Here is a 13,541-nt window from a genome sequence, read left to right as displayed (position 1 = left end):
TCATGGTTGGGTTAGAAAATGAAATCTTTGTTGACATTTAGTCAACAACATCAACAGACTCCTTTGTGAAAAGACAGATTTTATAACTTATTGGGTTTCCTTTCCAATCAAAGTACAGGAGGGCAGATCTAAGTTGAAACTTGGAGGGAAAAAAGAACTCCTGTAAACTGGACTAAATTACCAAATTTCCTCTCACAAAAACTCACGAATTGTCTTCTAAGGTTCAAAACATTCAGCATCTTAGCAACATTTTTGGCTCTGTACATAAAGATAAAAAACAAATCATTGACTCAATTTGGACTCGTTATGAATTTCAAGCTGAGGTTCAGTAGAGAAGTTAAACAGATTTGACTGCCTAGCTCTAAAAATGTTCTGCCGTTAACAGTTTTTTTCATTCCTCCTTTATGAAGTACCATCCAAGTGTGTTTCACTGTTGCTCATCACTTTACCAGGGTAACATGAAATGTGAACTGCCCTCATCTTCTGTCTTTCAACAGAAGCACGACCTCTGAAGAAAATACAATCTCTGAAACACACCTCGAACACATCACGATTCAGCACCAAGCAAATGTTGACATACTGCTGCACACAGCCACTGCTAGCCTTGTCCAGGAGCTGCACTAAGTCTTGAATAATAGAAACACCCTAGACAAATACACACACACTCTATCTCTCTCTCTCTCTCACTCACACACACACACACACACACACACACGCATGGTTTATGTACACATTGATCTTAACCAGCTTAAGGTGCAAGTAATCCTCCAGCCTTTCTCACAGATTGATTCTCGCTCTTGTTGCCGTTTGCTCACGCCTGATATTTTGACGTGGTTAGCAATCATTGACAGAGCTGTTCCCTTACACCATCACTGAATCAAAGCCATGCAATCAGGGTCATTGTATAGGTCGCTCAATCCACTGCCGCACCATGAAATATAAAATAGATATTCTCTTAGCGGCGCAGAGACATTTCAATCAAAGCAGGCCAAGTCCTTCAGTCAGAAATGCAGCCGTGTTTATTCAACTGAGTGTAGTGCAGTGTTGTTTTCTTTGCACGGCTCTTTGGCACTTAGAGGTGCTGGAAAACAATGTCCAATAAAACGCTAGGTTTACCGCTCACTTAATCACTTTTAAAGCAACATGTCTGCGATGTTTATCTTTTTAAAATTTCATGCTGCACGTAAAAGCGTTCACAACAAATGGATCTGTTTGTGTCCCCGCTTTGCCAGCTTCACTTATATTTATGCAGAGGCAATTGTGTTTCATTTCATAAAATACCCACTCAACTCTATTGTATTCATATGCTTCTGCAATTACTTCTTCCTATCTCTGCCTTGAGAGCCTTAACAGTAAAATGTGTCTAAGTGAAGTAAACAATAAATCCCAAAAGAAAATCCTGCTGTTTACAGGTTTTAAAGCATCATTATAGATTTCCAAACATCATCTAGAACCACAAGTGTTATATATTAGAGTAAGAACACGTTTTAATATTCATCTCAGGGTGACAGATGAGCAAAATCGAGGAAGCCAGCAGCTTGCTCCAGGTGTGTTCCCCCCTCACACCGCTAAGGCCTGTCTCTCAGGTTTAGAAAAGTAACCTCACAATGTCTTCTGCCACTTCTCCACAGAAGTTGCTTCTTATATGTCAGGACTTTGCTTTGATTTGACATTATCAAAGGGCTCACAGAGAAATATTTCTGACAAGGCCTGATATCAAAGCGATTTCAGCTCCATTTCTTTTTGACCAAGCTCTGCAGCTGTCATTTTATTGGCAACTTTTCAGACAGGCACGTGCGAGCATCTTTAAAAAGCTATACAGCAGATTTTTCAGTTTTGACTTGAGATTTACAGCTGTATTTAGCAGAAGAAATGAACAGTGATGCAGCATTTTTTTTATGCCGTTGTAAATAAAAGCTGTGCATCCAATTATATTTTAGGGAAATAGCTTCTATTATAGAAAATAAATGGCATTTTCTGGAAAGCAAAGCTGCTATTAAGTAGCGCTATTGTCCTTAAAAGCCACTTCTCTTATAAAACATGCAGCCTTTTTCAAATCCCTCATTGAGATTCATATTTGCTTTGGCTCTGCATTGGAAGGTTCAAATGGTATCTTTTGTACGTTGCATCAGTTATTTCATTTTAAGACAGGCAGAGTGTCTCACATCAAGAGTTATTTAGCTTTCTTCATTATTTTCTGAATAAAGCTGGTGGAGATAATATAAAAGGGTTTTATATTTTATGAATGCTTCATAAATCTGACATTTACCTCCCTTGGATAGAAAAAATTCAGCCCATTTGATTTAAAAAGCTCAATATATCAGTTCGAGTAATAGATACAGGCACGCCTAGTGTTAATTTGCTCACATATTCTCTAAATTCACTACATTATTTTCCCTGTCGGCTCCATAAAAATTGTTCAAACCTGTGCTTGTGCCCAGTGTTGACAAGTCATTTCATATCCCTCTCCCTGAAATGTTATGATATAGGATTTGGCATCACAGACTCATTTCATGGACGAAGACTAAATGAGAAGGCCTCCAAGCATTTCAGAACTTGATGGACACAAATTATGCGGCACTCTCGACTCCCTTTGTGTTCCTTAATTGGAATTATAATGGAGGTTTTCCTTTACGAGCAGAGGCATTTTCTTAAAGTGGGACTTTACAGTTATTCAAAATGGATATTAGCAAAAACACTCACCTTAATGCTTCCCTCCAGAGCTCCCTGTGTTTATTAATGGGGAAGGAAAACATTAAGTGTATTTTCTTCTCTCCTTGAAACCACAAGCTTCCGTCAGCAATGGATGAAAAAAACTTCTGCTTTTACAGTTAAAAAAAAAGCAGCAGTGTGATGAGACAGCTCCTCCACACAGACCTTTAGTAGCTTGCTAATATTGGAAATGTCAGACTGAAGCCTTTGTTGACATAAAGTCAGAAGCTCTCACATGAAGTGAGAACGTCTTTTCTCAAAATAATAAAATAATGCCAGTGGCATTTGACTTAACTGAGTTGTACACCGGAGAGAGAGAGAGAAAGTTTTGCTATTAGCCTATTGGTATAAGTTGTGCGATGTTTATGTTACTATTTTCACATTATTTAACAATCCATGGTACATGAATATATTATGTTATTAGATTCAACAGTAAGTGAAAATGATATTCCAAACAAAATGTTCTTATGAAAACTAAAGAAAGTCGGCAAACATGCACATCAATACTGCAGTTGCTTTCTTTCTTCGTCTTCTTAGTATAGCCATTGACTATTGTTATTGGGGTCTACCATACAAACGGCCATTCACACTTTTGTAATAGTACAATATAAAAAAAACAAAAAAAGACTCTCTCTCCCAAAAATACAACTCTTTTTTGATTTACTTAAAAGCATTCTGATCACAATTATCTATAGGCCTGCTATTGAACTTGGATTTTTTTAAGAAAGGTGACACTTTGAGATACTGTATCAGTGTATCTGCTAGTTATAACATGCTAACATGCTAATAATCACAATACTGTTGTTTAACAGATACAATATTTACCCAGTTCAACATTTCAATTAAGCACATTAGCATGCTATAATATGCTAATTAGCTCCAAATGCAAAGTACAGGTCAATGTTAGAAAGGAGGTGAGGAATATTACAAACTAAGTGGTGATGGTGGACTAAAAGATTGAACATAACCGGAGTAAATAGACCTTTTTGAGAACATAGTGTAAGAATGTTGAACATTCACTCAAACCATGTGTGATGGTGCCCACTGGGGATCTACAGACAAAATTGGGTGAGGCGGAAGTAGAATCTTCTGTCCACATCGTATTTAATCATGAACCAAATTAGTCAATAAAAATGTTCTTTTTGACAGTGTTAGATTGAAAGTATAAGCAATGACTAACATTTTCACATAGTTAATGCTTGGAACCTGTAAAATAATCTAGTAGTATCATAAATTGTTTATTTAAATAATGTATGAACTGGTGGAACAACAGAAACTACCTGGCCAACAATCATCAAATGTTGCTGCTCGCATGCTGGTTGAGGTTCAGAAGATTATTCATCAGTAGTGTACCGTTTAGCCCATTCGTCATACAGTGAAGAGGGTTTTTTTTGTTTTTTTTGTTTTTTTTATCTTGTCAAAGCTTGACTTTTATCAATAAAAAGAAAATAATCTTAGCTCCAGAGTAATGGCACTGGTTTTCATTACAAGTTTTTTTATTTGGAGGCAAAAAAGAAGCACTCCAGATACCTTTTTTGCTTCTTGGTATTTCTGAGTAGTGCAATATGTAAGAAATGGTATTAATGCTCTCCACCATGAGTGCAATACAAAACGTCAACACAGAGAGCTCACTGAATGCTTGGTGGACCTTTTGGATGCCTCCCATGTAAAATGTTTTCATTGAATGAATACTAATCACCCCTAGCTGAAGAGCACTAAGCATAGAGTATCAGAGGCCACTATTGGAATATTCATTTCTTTCCTTCGTAGATCTCCTACAAAGCAGTGAGCTCATTTGACCCCGAGCTGGACCTCTCCAACCAGAGCGGGAAAGTCGTGAAGCTGGGCAACGAGACCACCCACATGTTCACAGGCCTCTACCCAGGCTCCACATACTCCTTCACCCTGCGCGCTAGCACAGCCAAAGGCTACGGCCCGCCTATCATCACCCAGTTCACCACCAAGATTTCAGGTCAGGGGGGTCAACAGCATGGCCTTTTAGTGTGTTGATAATGTTGAATACATAGTGTACCATTTAACAGTCACTAAAGATCTGTATGTACAAATGTGTACATGCTAAATCTAGGACAAAGTTAGAAACTTGCATCAGTTGAACTTTGCTTGTTAATAATTATTTGTCTTTAAGAGTTAATTTGTCTGTCTGCTTTTAAAAAAACATTCAATGAGCAAGTAAAATTCCTCTGACAGTGAATCAGTGATATGCTTTTGTAAATTGACTTCTATGTGCTTTGCTGATGCATATTACATGAGATTAAGCACATTGACCAGAGACAAAATGTGCTCTGAGTTCCCATAAACATGGCGGCTCTTACTTTACGAAAACTGTAAGTGATTGAGAAGTCGATCAGAGGCTAGTTGGCACCTTTTCTTGTTGTCTGCAGATTTTACACGCGCTACTTTAAAGACCTCCTTTTGTGACAGTAGCAAGTTTTTCACTGCTCTGTTCCTGCAATACTCAATAATTACATTTTGTTGCTATAAAAGCACAAGGCAGTAAGTGCTTTGTGCCAAAGTAAGAAAACTGCCAGACTTGATAATGGAACAGAACTAGTTTGCGTTTTGCTTTGCAGGGTATTAAAACCCCTTTTGGTCCTGTTTTCTCCCTAGCTCCTTCCATGCCGGCGTATGACCAGGAGACCTCTCTAAACCAGACGGACAGCACGGTCACTGTGCTGCTTAAACCTGCTCAGAGCAGAGGTGCACCTGTGAGGTAGGCTTTCATAACAAGGACACACACACACACACACACACACACACAGCACACAGTTAAAACAACAGACTAGCATATTAAAACTCCAGGAAACACCATCAGGAAGAAGACATTATCAAAGAGATGGTGTTTATCAATACCCCCAGTGTGCAGGGAAGTTACCAGGGAATTCAGTTACTTATTGTAAGACTCTCATTTGTTTGTGGATTTTGATCCTGTGAAAAAGAAGCAGAGCCTTTGAAGATGAGAACAAAACTAGGTGCAGCCGAGGCTAGCTTCAGGATCTCTTTTTTTTTTTTACATGTCTTTTATGTAGCGGGCTGCCCACCATGAGCCACCACAGGCTCCTGGAGAAACGCAGGAATTTTGTTGTCTTGATGTTGTGTTAGTCCTTTATGAGGGAGAAGTACAGCGGTTCTGTTAAAATGCAAAGATGTTGGGTAAGTCATGCTTTCGGTTTACCTAAGGCCACTGGGGACATCTGGTAGAAACAAGGCTCCCTTGATCATGTGTTGTAACCTTCACTAATAAGCCATACTATTCAGACAATATGCTGTGTTGAGGCAAATATCCTTTACTGAAAAAAAATTAAATAATAATTCTTTGCTGAGCACCCAAAGTGCCGCTTAAATTCGACATTGCACCTAATTTAAACGTTAACATGGAGATGGGGAAACAGCCAGAGACGCAAAAATCTATGACAGTGTTTCTGGATAAATAACTAATGAATCTTAGCTGTGTGCTGCAAACATTTGAAGGTTAAAGGATGGGTGATAGTACAAATATTTGTGCTAGCTTAGCTTATCCATGCACACAATGCATTTGGTTTTAAAGGGAAGAACATTTGATTTGTTCACAGAATTCAGAGAAATCTATCTGTAATCTTTTGATTATGTATTTTTAGTAGGTGAACAAACTTGATCAGGAATGTGATCTAAACACTCACCGCAGCTTTAGTGGGGTTTCAGCTGCATACACTATAAAGGACATTTGTATGAGTTTGGTATCAATCTACCAATATCTCTGCACGAATAACAAATTCCAAAAAATCTTCTGATGCAATCTTTAGTCGTCAGAAAGTGATATTTTAATTCAAATGTTTTAATTTAGTTAAATCTCATAGATTAACTCCTTGCCTAAGTGTTAACAGAACATGTCAATTTATGTACCATAAATCAGGGGTTGAGGTAAGTTTTTCCATTCTTCCTGGGTCATCAGTTTCCTGGGAGTCTGCTCAAATGTCAAACAAAGGGCTAAAAAATCTGCTTTGGTTATTATGATGTTTATGTCACAGGCCTCCAGACGTTTGTCCCCCCGACACCCTGAGACAGTGGGTTAACCTTCTTCTTATGAGGAGTGATAAACACTGGTGCTCGCTGTAAAACTCAATTTAACACTATCAACTCATCGGAGTCCTTTAAAGATTACAGCCTGGAGATCCTTAGTCAGGCTTGTCAGCTCATGTTTACCGTATGTGCAGCTGCCCAGATTAATGCTTCAGTGCCACATGGAGAGGCCTGAGCAGGAAAGACAGAGGGAACGCTTTTTAATCTCCTCCCAGGTACAATTCAGAAGGCCTTACTCAGGCTGCCATTCTTTTAGTGGGCTAATTACAAAACCCTAATTATAATTAACAGTGTGGTGTGAATCTGGGCTTCTTTTAATTAGCATGCCGGGCTCGTCTTTTGTTTACCGTTGGAAGGCATGCTCACCTCGCCACCAGATGAAAAGGATTTGTCTTTGGAGACATAAACTTAGATTCGAGACTTTGTTCTGTGAGAATAAGATGGGACCGATCGGCACTAATTATTTACAGTTTAATCCTAAATATAATCCTTTTAAGTGGTATTTATTACTGGGGAAAAAAGAGAGAAATGTGTTGGTTTTTTTTATAGTTTTGAAGGTCATATATATCTAATGAGACTCACAAGATAATCCTTAAAAAATTCATCAGCATTTATCATTGGAGTTCAGTACATGGCACAACTACACCTCAAAACTAATTGCAGCATCCTTTGATCACAGACGAGCTTCTCCGCATCTAAACTTCTGGGGTTTTCAGGTACATACTTTATTTCCCTACCTCCTCACTTTTCTTAAATCTCACAGGACTTTAAGGCCAGTATATACTGCCTTCATGTGTGCACACCTCATAAGTGGGAGAAAAAAAAAAAGAAACTGAAAGGAGGTGGCGAGGGCAGCAAAGAGGAGAGATTATGATGCAGGCCTAAGAAGTGATACTGGCAGGCCTTTTGAAGGTGTTTTCCACCTCCACCTGACGTGACACATGATTCCTTTGAGAATGTAAGGTGACTATAAAGTGGCTTCCAGGAGATGAGTTATGCAGCGTGTTGGGATCTGCTGGCTGGCCCGTAACGATAAATTTAGTCATCTGAATTTCCCCAGCTCAGAAAAATAACAACAACTCTAATCTCTTTTCGATGAGAGGGCTGAGGTGCATGACTAAGTGACAGTTGATGCACATAAAAAGAAATGTTTCCCTAAATGTTCCATGACCTGGAAAGAGCCAAAAATCTTGGAAACATGGCTGACACAGGCGGGCTATTGAAGAGTTAGCAGTTTGTCAAGTCAGGACTTAAACTCTCCACACCACAGTTAGATTTAATTTTGTGATGCCGCTCACGCTATAAGAGTAGCCATCACTTCACGAGAGTGGTGGGCAGCTCATTTTGAGATTGAACACTTTACGAAATCAGTTTTAAAGCTCCTCTGAAATAGGGATTTGACAAGGGAGAAAGACTGATCTGCACCGCTACAGAGCAGATCAGCATGAGGCTTGATTTGATCAGGCAGTCTTGCGCGCTGATTGGGTTTGGGACGTAATAGAGCCGCAGACATTTGAGTTTCAAACAGCAGATGTTTTGCTGTAATACAGGAAGGAGAGGGTACTGGAAGATCACGAGATAGCGCCGGTTCATAAAAAAATCAGGGCATAGCAGATGACAAATGTCCGTTTCACTTCAGCATCCGGCAGTCATGCGGAAGTCAAATCATATTTACGATAGATGGAGGCAGAGAGGCTGTCACTGCTGACGGAGGCAGTCTATTTTCCATATTTGTGTAATTGCTAATCGGTATAACATTTCCAACTTGGATTTGGCTTCTAATCTCTGGGGACGACACGCGTAGCCGGGAACAATTTTTACCAGAGGGGACACTGTTCCTTTAAGAGGATTAGTGAACTGTCGATCAGTCATGTCGTGTTTAACTAATGTTTGCAATGGCCCTTCGTCCGAGCCAGAATACGCCTCCTCAATTCATTGCATCAAAATAAATGCTCACATGCTTCTGCAGAAATAAATGATTTAAGATGCTTTCCTTATCAAACACACCACTAAATCAGCCCTTCTCTCTTTTGCTGCCATAACCTTTGCCTTGAGCAAGCTTGCACACACATACATTAAACACAAGAAGAATAAAAAAAACAGCAGTTTAAGATGTTATAGCATATTGAGTGTACTGAATTTCAGTGTAGTTTGTACCCTGTAGCATCAGATTATCTGAGCTCAACCGTAGCCTGAAATCAGTTAAGTGATTTTCTACAGTCCTAAAATAAGCACTAACTTTCTTTGATCATGGCGTAACAAACGCTAATAGCTGTGCCTAAACGTGACACAACTCAATGCTTTTTACGATTGAATGGCAAATGTAATCTACTGCACCTTCTAATTTGTTTGCTTTACAGCTTTATGGACACAAGGGAAATATAAAGAGTGAGGAGACAGGCGCGTGGAGGAAGGATGCTGGGTCAGGAGAAGTGTGTTACTTACAACTGCTCCTAAATCAGACTCATAGGCACACAGAGCAAGCCGATTAGCATTTAAGAGAGAGAGACAGTGATTGAAATGCTCCCTGTACCCCTTCCCTCATCTCCTCAAACAGCCGGGAGTTCTCCCCCTATCTGCCCACATGAAAAATAAATCTGAGTTTCAGGTCACAATCCAGTCGATTCCAAGTCAATCCGCCATAATTGGTTGGCGTCACGTGGCGTCAGAGCAGATCTATCGGGCAGCGATGCTGGAGGAGGCCTAATTGGTGTCAGCTCAGGTTGCACGGCTACTGCAGGAATACAGGTCTGCCCTGCTGGCCCCTCTGGCAGAACACTTTTAACAGCTCATACCATTCTTCTAATACCGCTTCTCTCTTTATTCTTCTCTCTCTCTCTCTCTCTCTCTCTCTCTCTCTCTCTCTCTCTCTCTCTCTCTCTCTCTCTCTCTCTCTCCCTCCCTCCCAATCATCTGATCAGGGACAACAGTTAGGAATTTCTGCAGTTTTGGAATTAAGCACAATCATGCACCTTTCCCAAAGACACGGTGTAAGCAGGGGGTTTCTTCTCATTAGGTTCCTGTGTTCTGAATGTTTTTTAAGGTTTTGTTTTTGTTTTACCAGAGCGGGTTACTTACTGTATTTGTTCATCCCTTGCCTAGCAGCACCATGGATTTGCTCAGGAGTGAAGCTTCTTGGTCACGTTTATCTGGGTATCGATATTTGACCGTACAGAAAGTCCCTGCTGTAGAGTCAAACACTTACCTTTTCTTTAATGTGTATAGCTCAATTTGACATAATTACAAGGATTTGGTGTGCTTCCTACTTTACCTTTACTATGTAAAGCTGTGGTTGATGTAGTCAGTAAAACTAACAATGTGTGCTAAGAAGCCAGTAAAAAGTTAAACATAGTTTCACCTCAATTAACTAAACCATTTAAGTTCCATTTAATGAGATGGTTAACTCTAAACGAGACACACTTCTCAGAGTACATTTTTGTTGCAAATTTAAAGCTGCACACACAACACACAATGTGTGTTTGAGTGAAACACATTCTGATGTTTCTAATTGACCCCCAATGTGTCCATCACTAACAAGATAGATTGTTTCTACATACATGGAGCATTTATATAGTCCATGCCAACACGTGTCAGTGAGTGACATATTTAACTGTTAAAAGACAGTAGAATGAGATTTTCGTGAGAAAACACTGCTTACACACATATAGAGGACACGATCAGCAAAGAGATGAAAGGTTTGTCTGCCAAAATCACCACAAAACAAAATATCCTCACCGAAGCTTTGAGTTTAGTAAGATATTGAACCGTACAAAACCTTTACCTGTGATGAGGTATTTTCACGTGATTTAATTACCGGTACTGTGTACATCATAAAATGATTACTGTCAATCTGGATACATTATTTATTGAGCTGTAAATCTATAGTTGTGTATTTGATGTTTGTTGTTCTATTCATTCATGTCATTCTATATCAAATTATGACTGAATGACTCTGGCATGTCAAAATGCCTCAGAATGTAATCTGTGTACGCAGCATGAGGTGCCAAGGTGTCAGCTGCTCGAGGAACATTGACATGACAGCTGTAATTATAGATAATAAAAAACGGAATAATTGCAAATTTGAATTGCAAACATGAAATCCTTGTCGGACTTTTATGTTGATCGAAGCAATGAAAGGTGAAAATAGTATATTTGTCAAACCCCTAGGAGTGTTGCTTCCTTAAATATTTTATAAGCGTACTACAAGTTAGCACTGAAAAACGCTCCAAGTGAATCCAGTAAAGTGGGTATTATTGTCGCTATCACTTACAAAGATGAAGAAAACATTTTCATTAAATTGCAAATTTATTGCGTGCTTGTTTCAGTTTCTTGCCGCGGTGAATATCTTGTGTAAGAGAAGCAGTGGTTTAGATTTCCACTTTACAAGAGTTCTTACCCTCCGAGCCTCATAGCCTATGGCACTTGGTATTTTGCCTGAGGAAAGAAAGTCCTATTCACACTGTGTCTATCATGCAGTCATGGCACAGCCACATCATCATATCATAAGGAGCCACCTGGGAGGAGGCAGCTTTTGTTTTTACTTCACTTTTGTGCAGATTGATTTGGAATATAAAGTGCTGTATTGGAAAGCTCTGAGGGTGTACAGCAATGTCAAATAGACTCGATTTTCTTTAGTATTCGGAAATGATATATGGGTCATTACATACAGTACAGTAGGTCTGTCCATATCCATTCATCCAATCATCAACTATCCCACTCACTGATCCATCTATCCATCCATTAATCCATCCATCCTCCATCCATTTATCCATCCATCCTCCATCCATTTATCTATGCATCCTTCCATCCATCCATCCATCCATCCAACAATGCATCTGACCATCGATCCATCAGCAAACCCATCCAACCGTCAGTTCATCCATCCATTGAGCGGTTTTCTAAAATATATAAAGGATATATCCTTCCGTTCACTTACCCATCCAGCCAGCCATCCTTACTGTATGCTTCCCTCTACAATTTTTACTAGAAAGAGTTTTTTTCTAAAATAGAAAACTAGGGATATATCCTTTAGAATAGTTACTGTATCTGTCTGTCTATCTGTCAAACTTTAGGGTTTCTGTAATTTGATTGACAGCAGGTATTACTTTTTAAATACTCTATAGTCCCATCATCGCTCACAGCAGATCTACAGTGTTTTGGCCGAAGCCCCCACAGCAGCCTCATCACTCATTTCTCTACCGCTCTGCAGCTACTTAAGGGGCTCTCATGTGCTGTCTCCTCCTGACCTTTGACCTCTGCTCTCAATAGGGGACAGTAATTAAAGGCTGATTTCTGCTGCAGACTCTCCGCAGGATTAGATATTTCATCACCTCCCAACCCGGCACTAAATACAAGTACTCTGAGGAATTAGGACACACCCACTAAGAGCAAAGGGGGATTTTCTAATGACACTGCAAGCACCTTATGATAAACTGGAGGGTTAAAGAGCACATGCTGTACACACAAGGGGACACTTAATCATCCAGTACCAACCGCAGGGAACAATTGATCATCTCCAGGGCTGTTTGTACTGCAACTATTCAGCTTAAGAGAACAGCCACTACGGTGCACATTTTTTCTGACAATGATATTTTTCTCTTCCTGTTGTTCTAATAATGTGGGCTAAGGGAAAATGTTCAGGGTCGTCTGAGCTTTCCATCCTCCGTGGTCTGACCCATTTTATGTTCTTGTGGTGTACTTTATTGAATGGTTCAGTTGAACAATAACTGAAGTGGTTGTTTACAGACACAGTATAAAAGCACTTCTAAAGAAAGATCTCCATACTAGGTACATTGGTGTGCTCTAAACACTATCTACAAGAAGCCGCAGAATAGGCAACAAAGTTATTCTAAATGCTCCAAGGATATTTTCCAAGGAAGAATACAAAGGTTCTATTAACATTTATTCACTTTTTACACCTGTTTGTTTCCATCCAATCCGTCACTGAGTATGACAAAAAGAAACACATTTTAATACTAGAAGTAACTGAAAACATGAGTAGCAAGATCCCAATGTCATGTAAATCTGTACACCATGAACTATTCTTACAGGACTGGTTGGCTGTGTCGTTTCCCAATTGGTGATATTTAAAGCTCTCCTAGGCTGAAGCAGGAAATGTATTCTGCAGCACATAGACTGTATAAAACATGTTAATGTTGTCAAGGTTCTCACCTATCGGTTTATGAAATTATGTTTTGAAGCCTAACGATGACATTCTGCACGTTGGAAATGCTTTCTCCTCCTAACTTTCTATGAATCTATAAAAAAGCAAGGAAGTAGAACTGAGGTGGGCCATAAGCCTGTCGGCAAACAGGCACAACAAACTCATCTGTCATTTCAGCCATTTGCAAGAATGCAAATTAATACACAACTCTAAGTCTTAATGTCAAAACGGATGAGTTATGTCAAATTTCTCTGTGTGCAATTTTTACAGATAAGTTAGAGGCCAAAGTGTTTTTTTTGTACGCTGTAAAATGTAACATCTTGGTCTCCTGTAATGATTGTTCCTTGGTTTTTGTTCGCTGCCTCCAGTGCATTTCTGCATTGACTTCATTGTTCAACACTGGATGTTCCCACTTGGTGCACCGATGCTGACAATACCCATGAACAGAAATGTTGCACATCATCGATAACAGTAAATAGGGCTGAGTGTGAAATTCAGCCAAAAATAGTGTCAAATGTACAATCATCATTCACTTTCTCTGAATGTGAGAAAGCTGAACTCTGAAATGAGCTTGACTAGAACCAGAGCG

The 13,541-nt window shown here is 39.5% G+C and overlaps 1 protein-coding gene across 1 annotated transcript in view; it reads left to right on the top strand.

The window, feature by feature from the left end:
• LOC306827211 (receptor-type tyrosine-protein phosphatase mu) overlaps positions 1 to 13,541 on the top strand; it is a 149,685-nt gene that overhangs the window by 82,830 nt on the left and 53,314 nt on the right. Inside the window, exons 10-11 of the mRNA XM_079348881.1 lie at positions 4,483 to 4,684; positions 5,341 to 5,443. Coding sequence (XP_079205007.1) covers positions 4,483 to 4,684; positions 5,341 to 5,443 — 305 coding nt within the window. The remainder of the gene's footprint in view (positions 1 to 4,482; positions 4,685 to 5,340; positions 5,444 to 13,541) is intronic.

This window comes from Symphodus melops, assembly GCF_947650265.1.
Source record: "Symphodus melops genome assembly, chromosome: 7".
In the NCBI taxonomy this organism is placed as follows: domain Eukaryota; kingdom Metazoa; phylum Chordata; class Actinopteri; order Labriformes; family Labridae; genus Symphodus; species Symphodus melops.
Note: the sequence above shows the minus strand (reverse complement) of the source record. Positions and strands in the feature narration are given on the sequence as shown.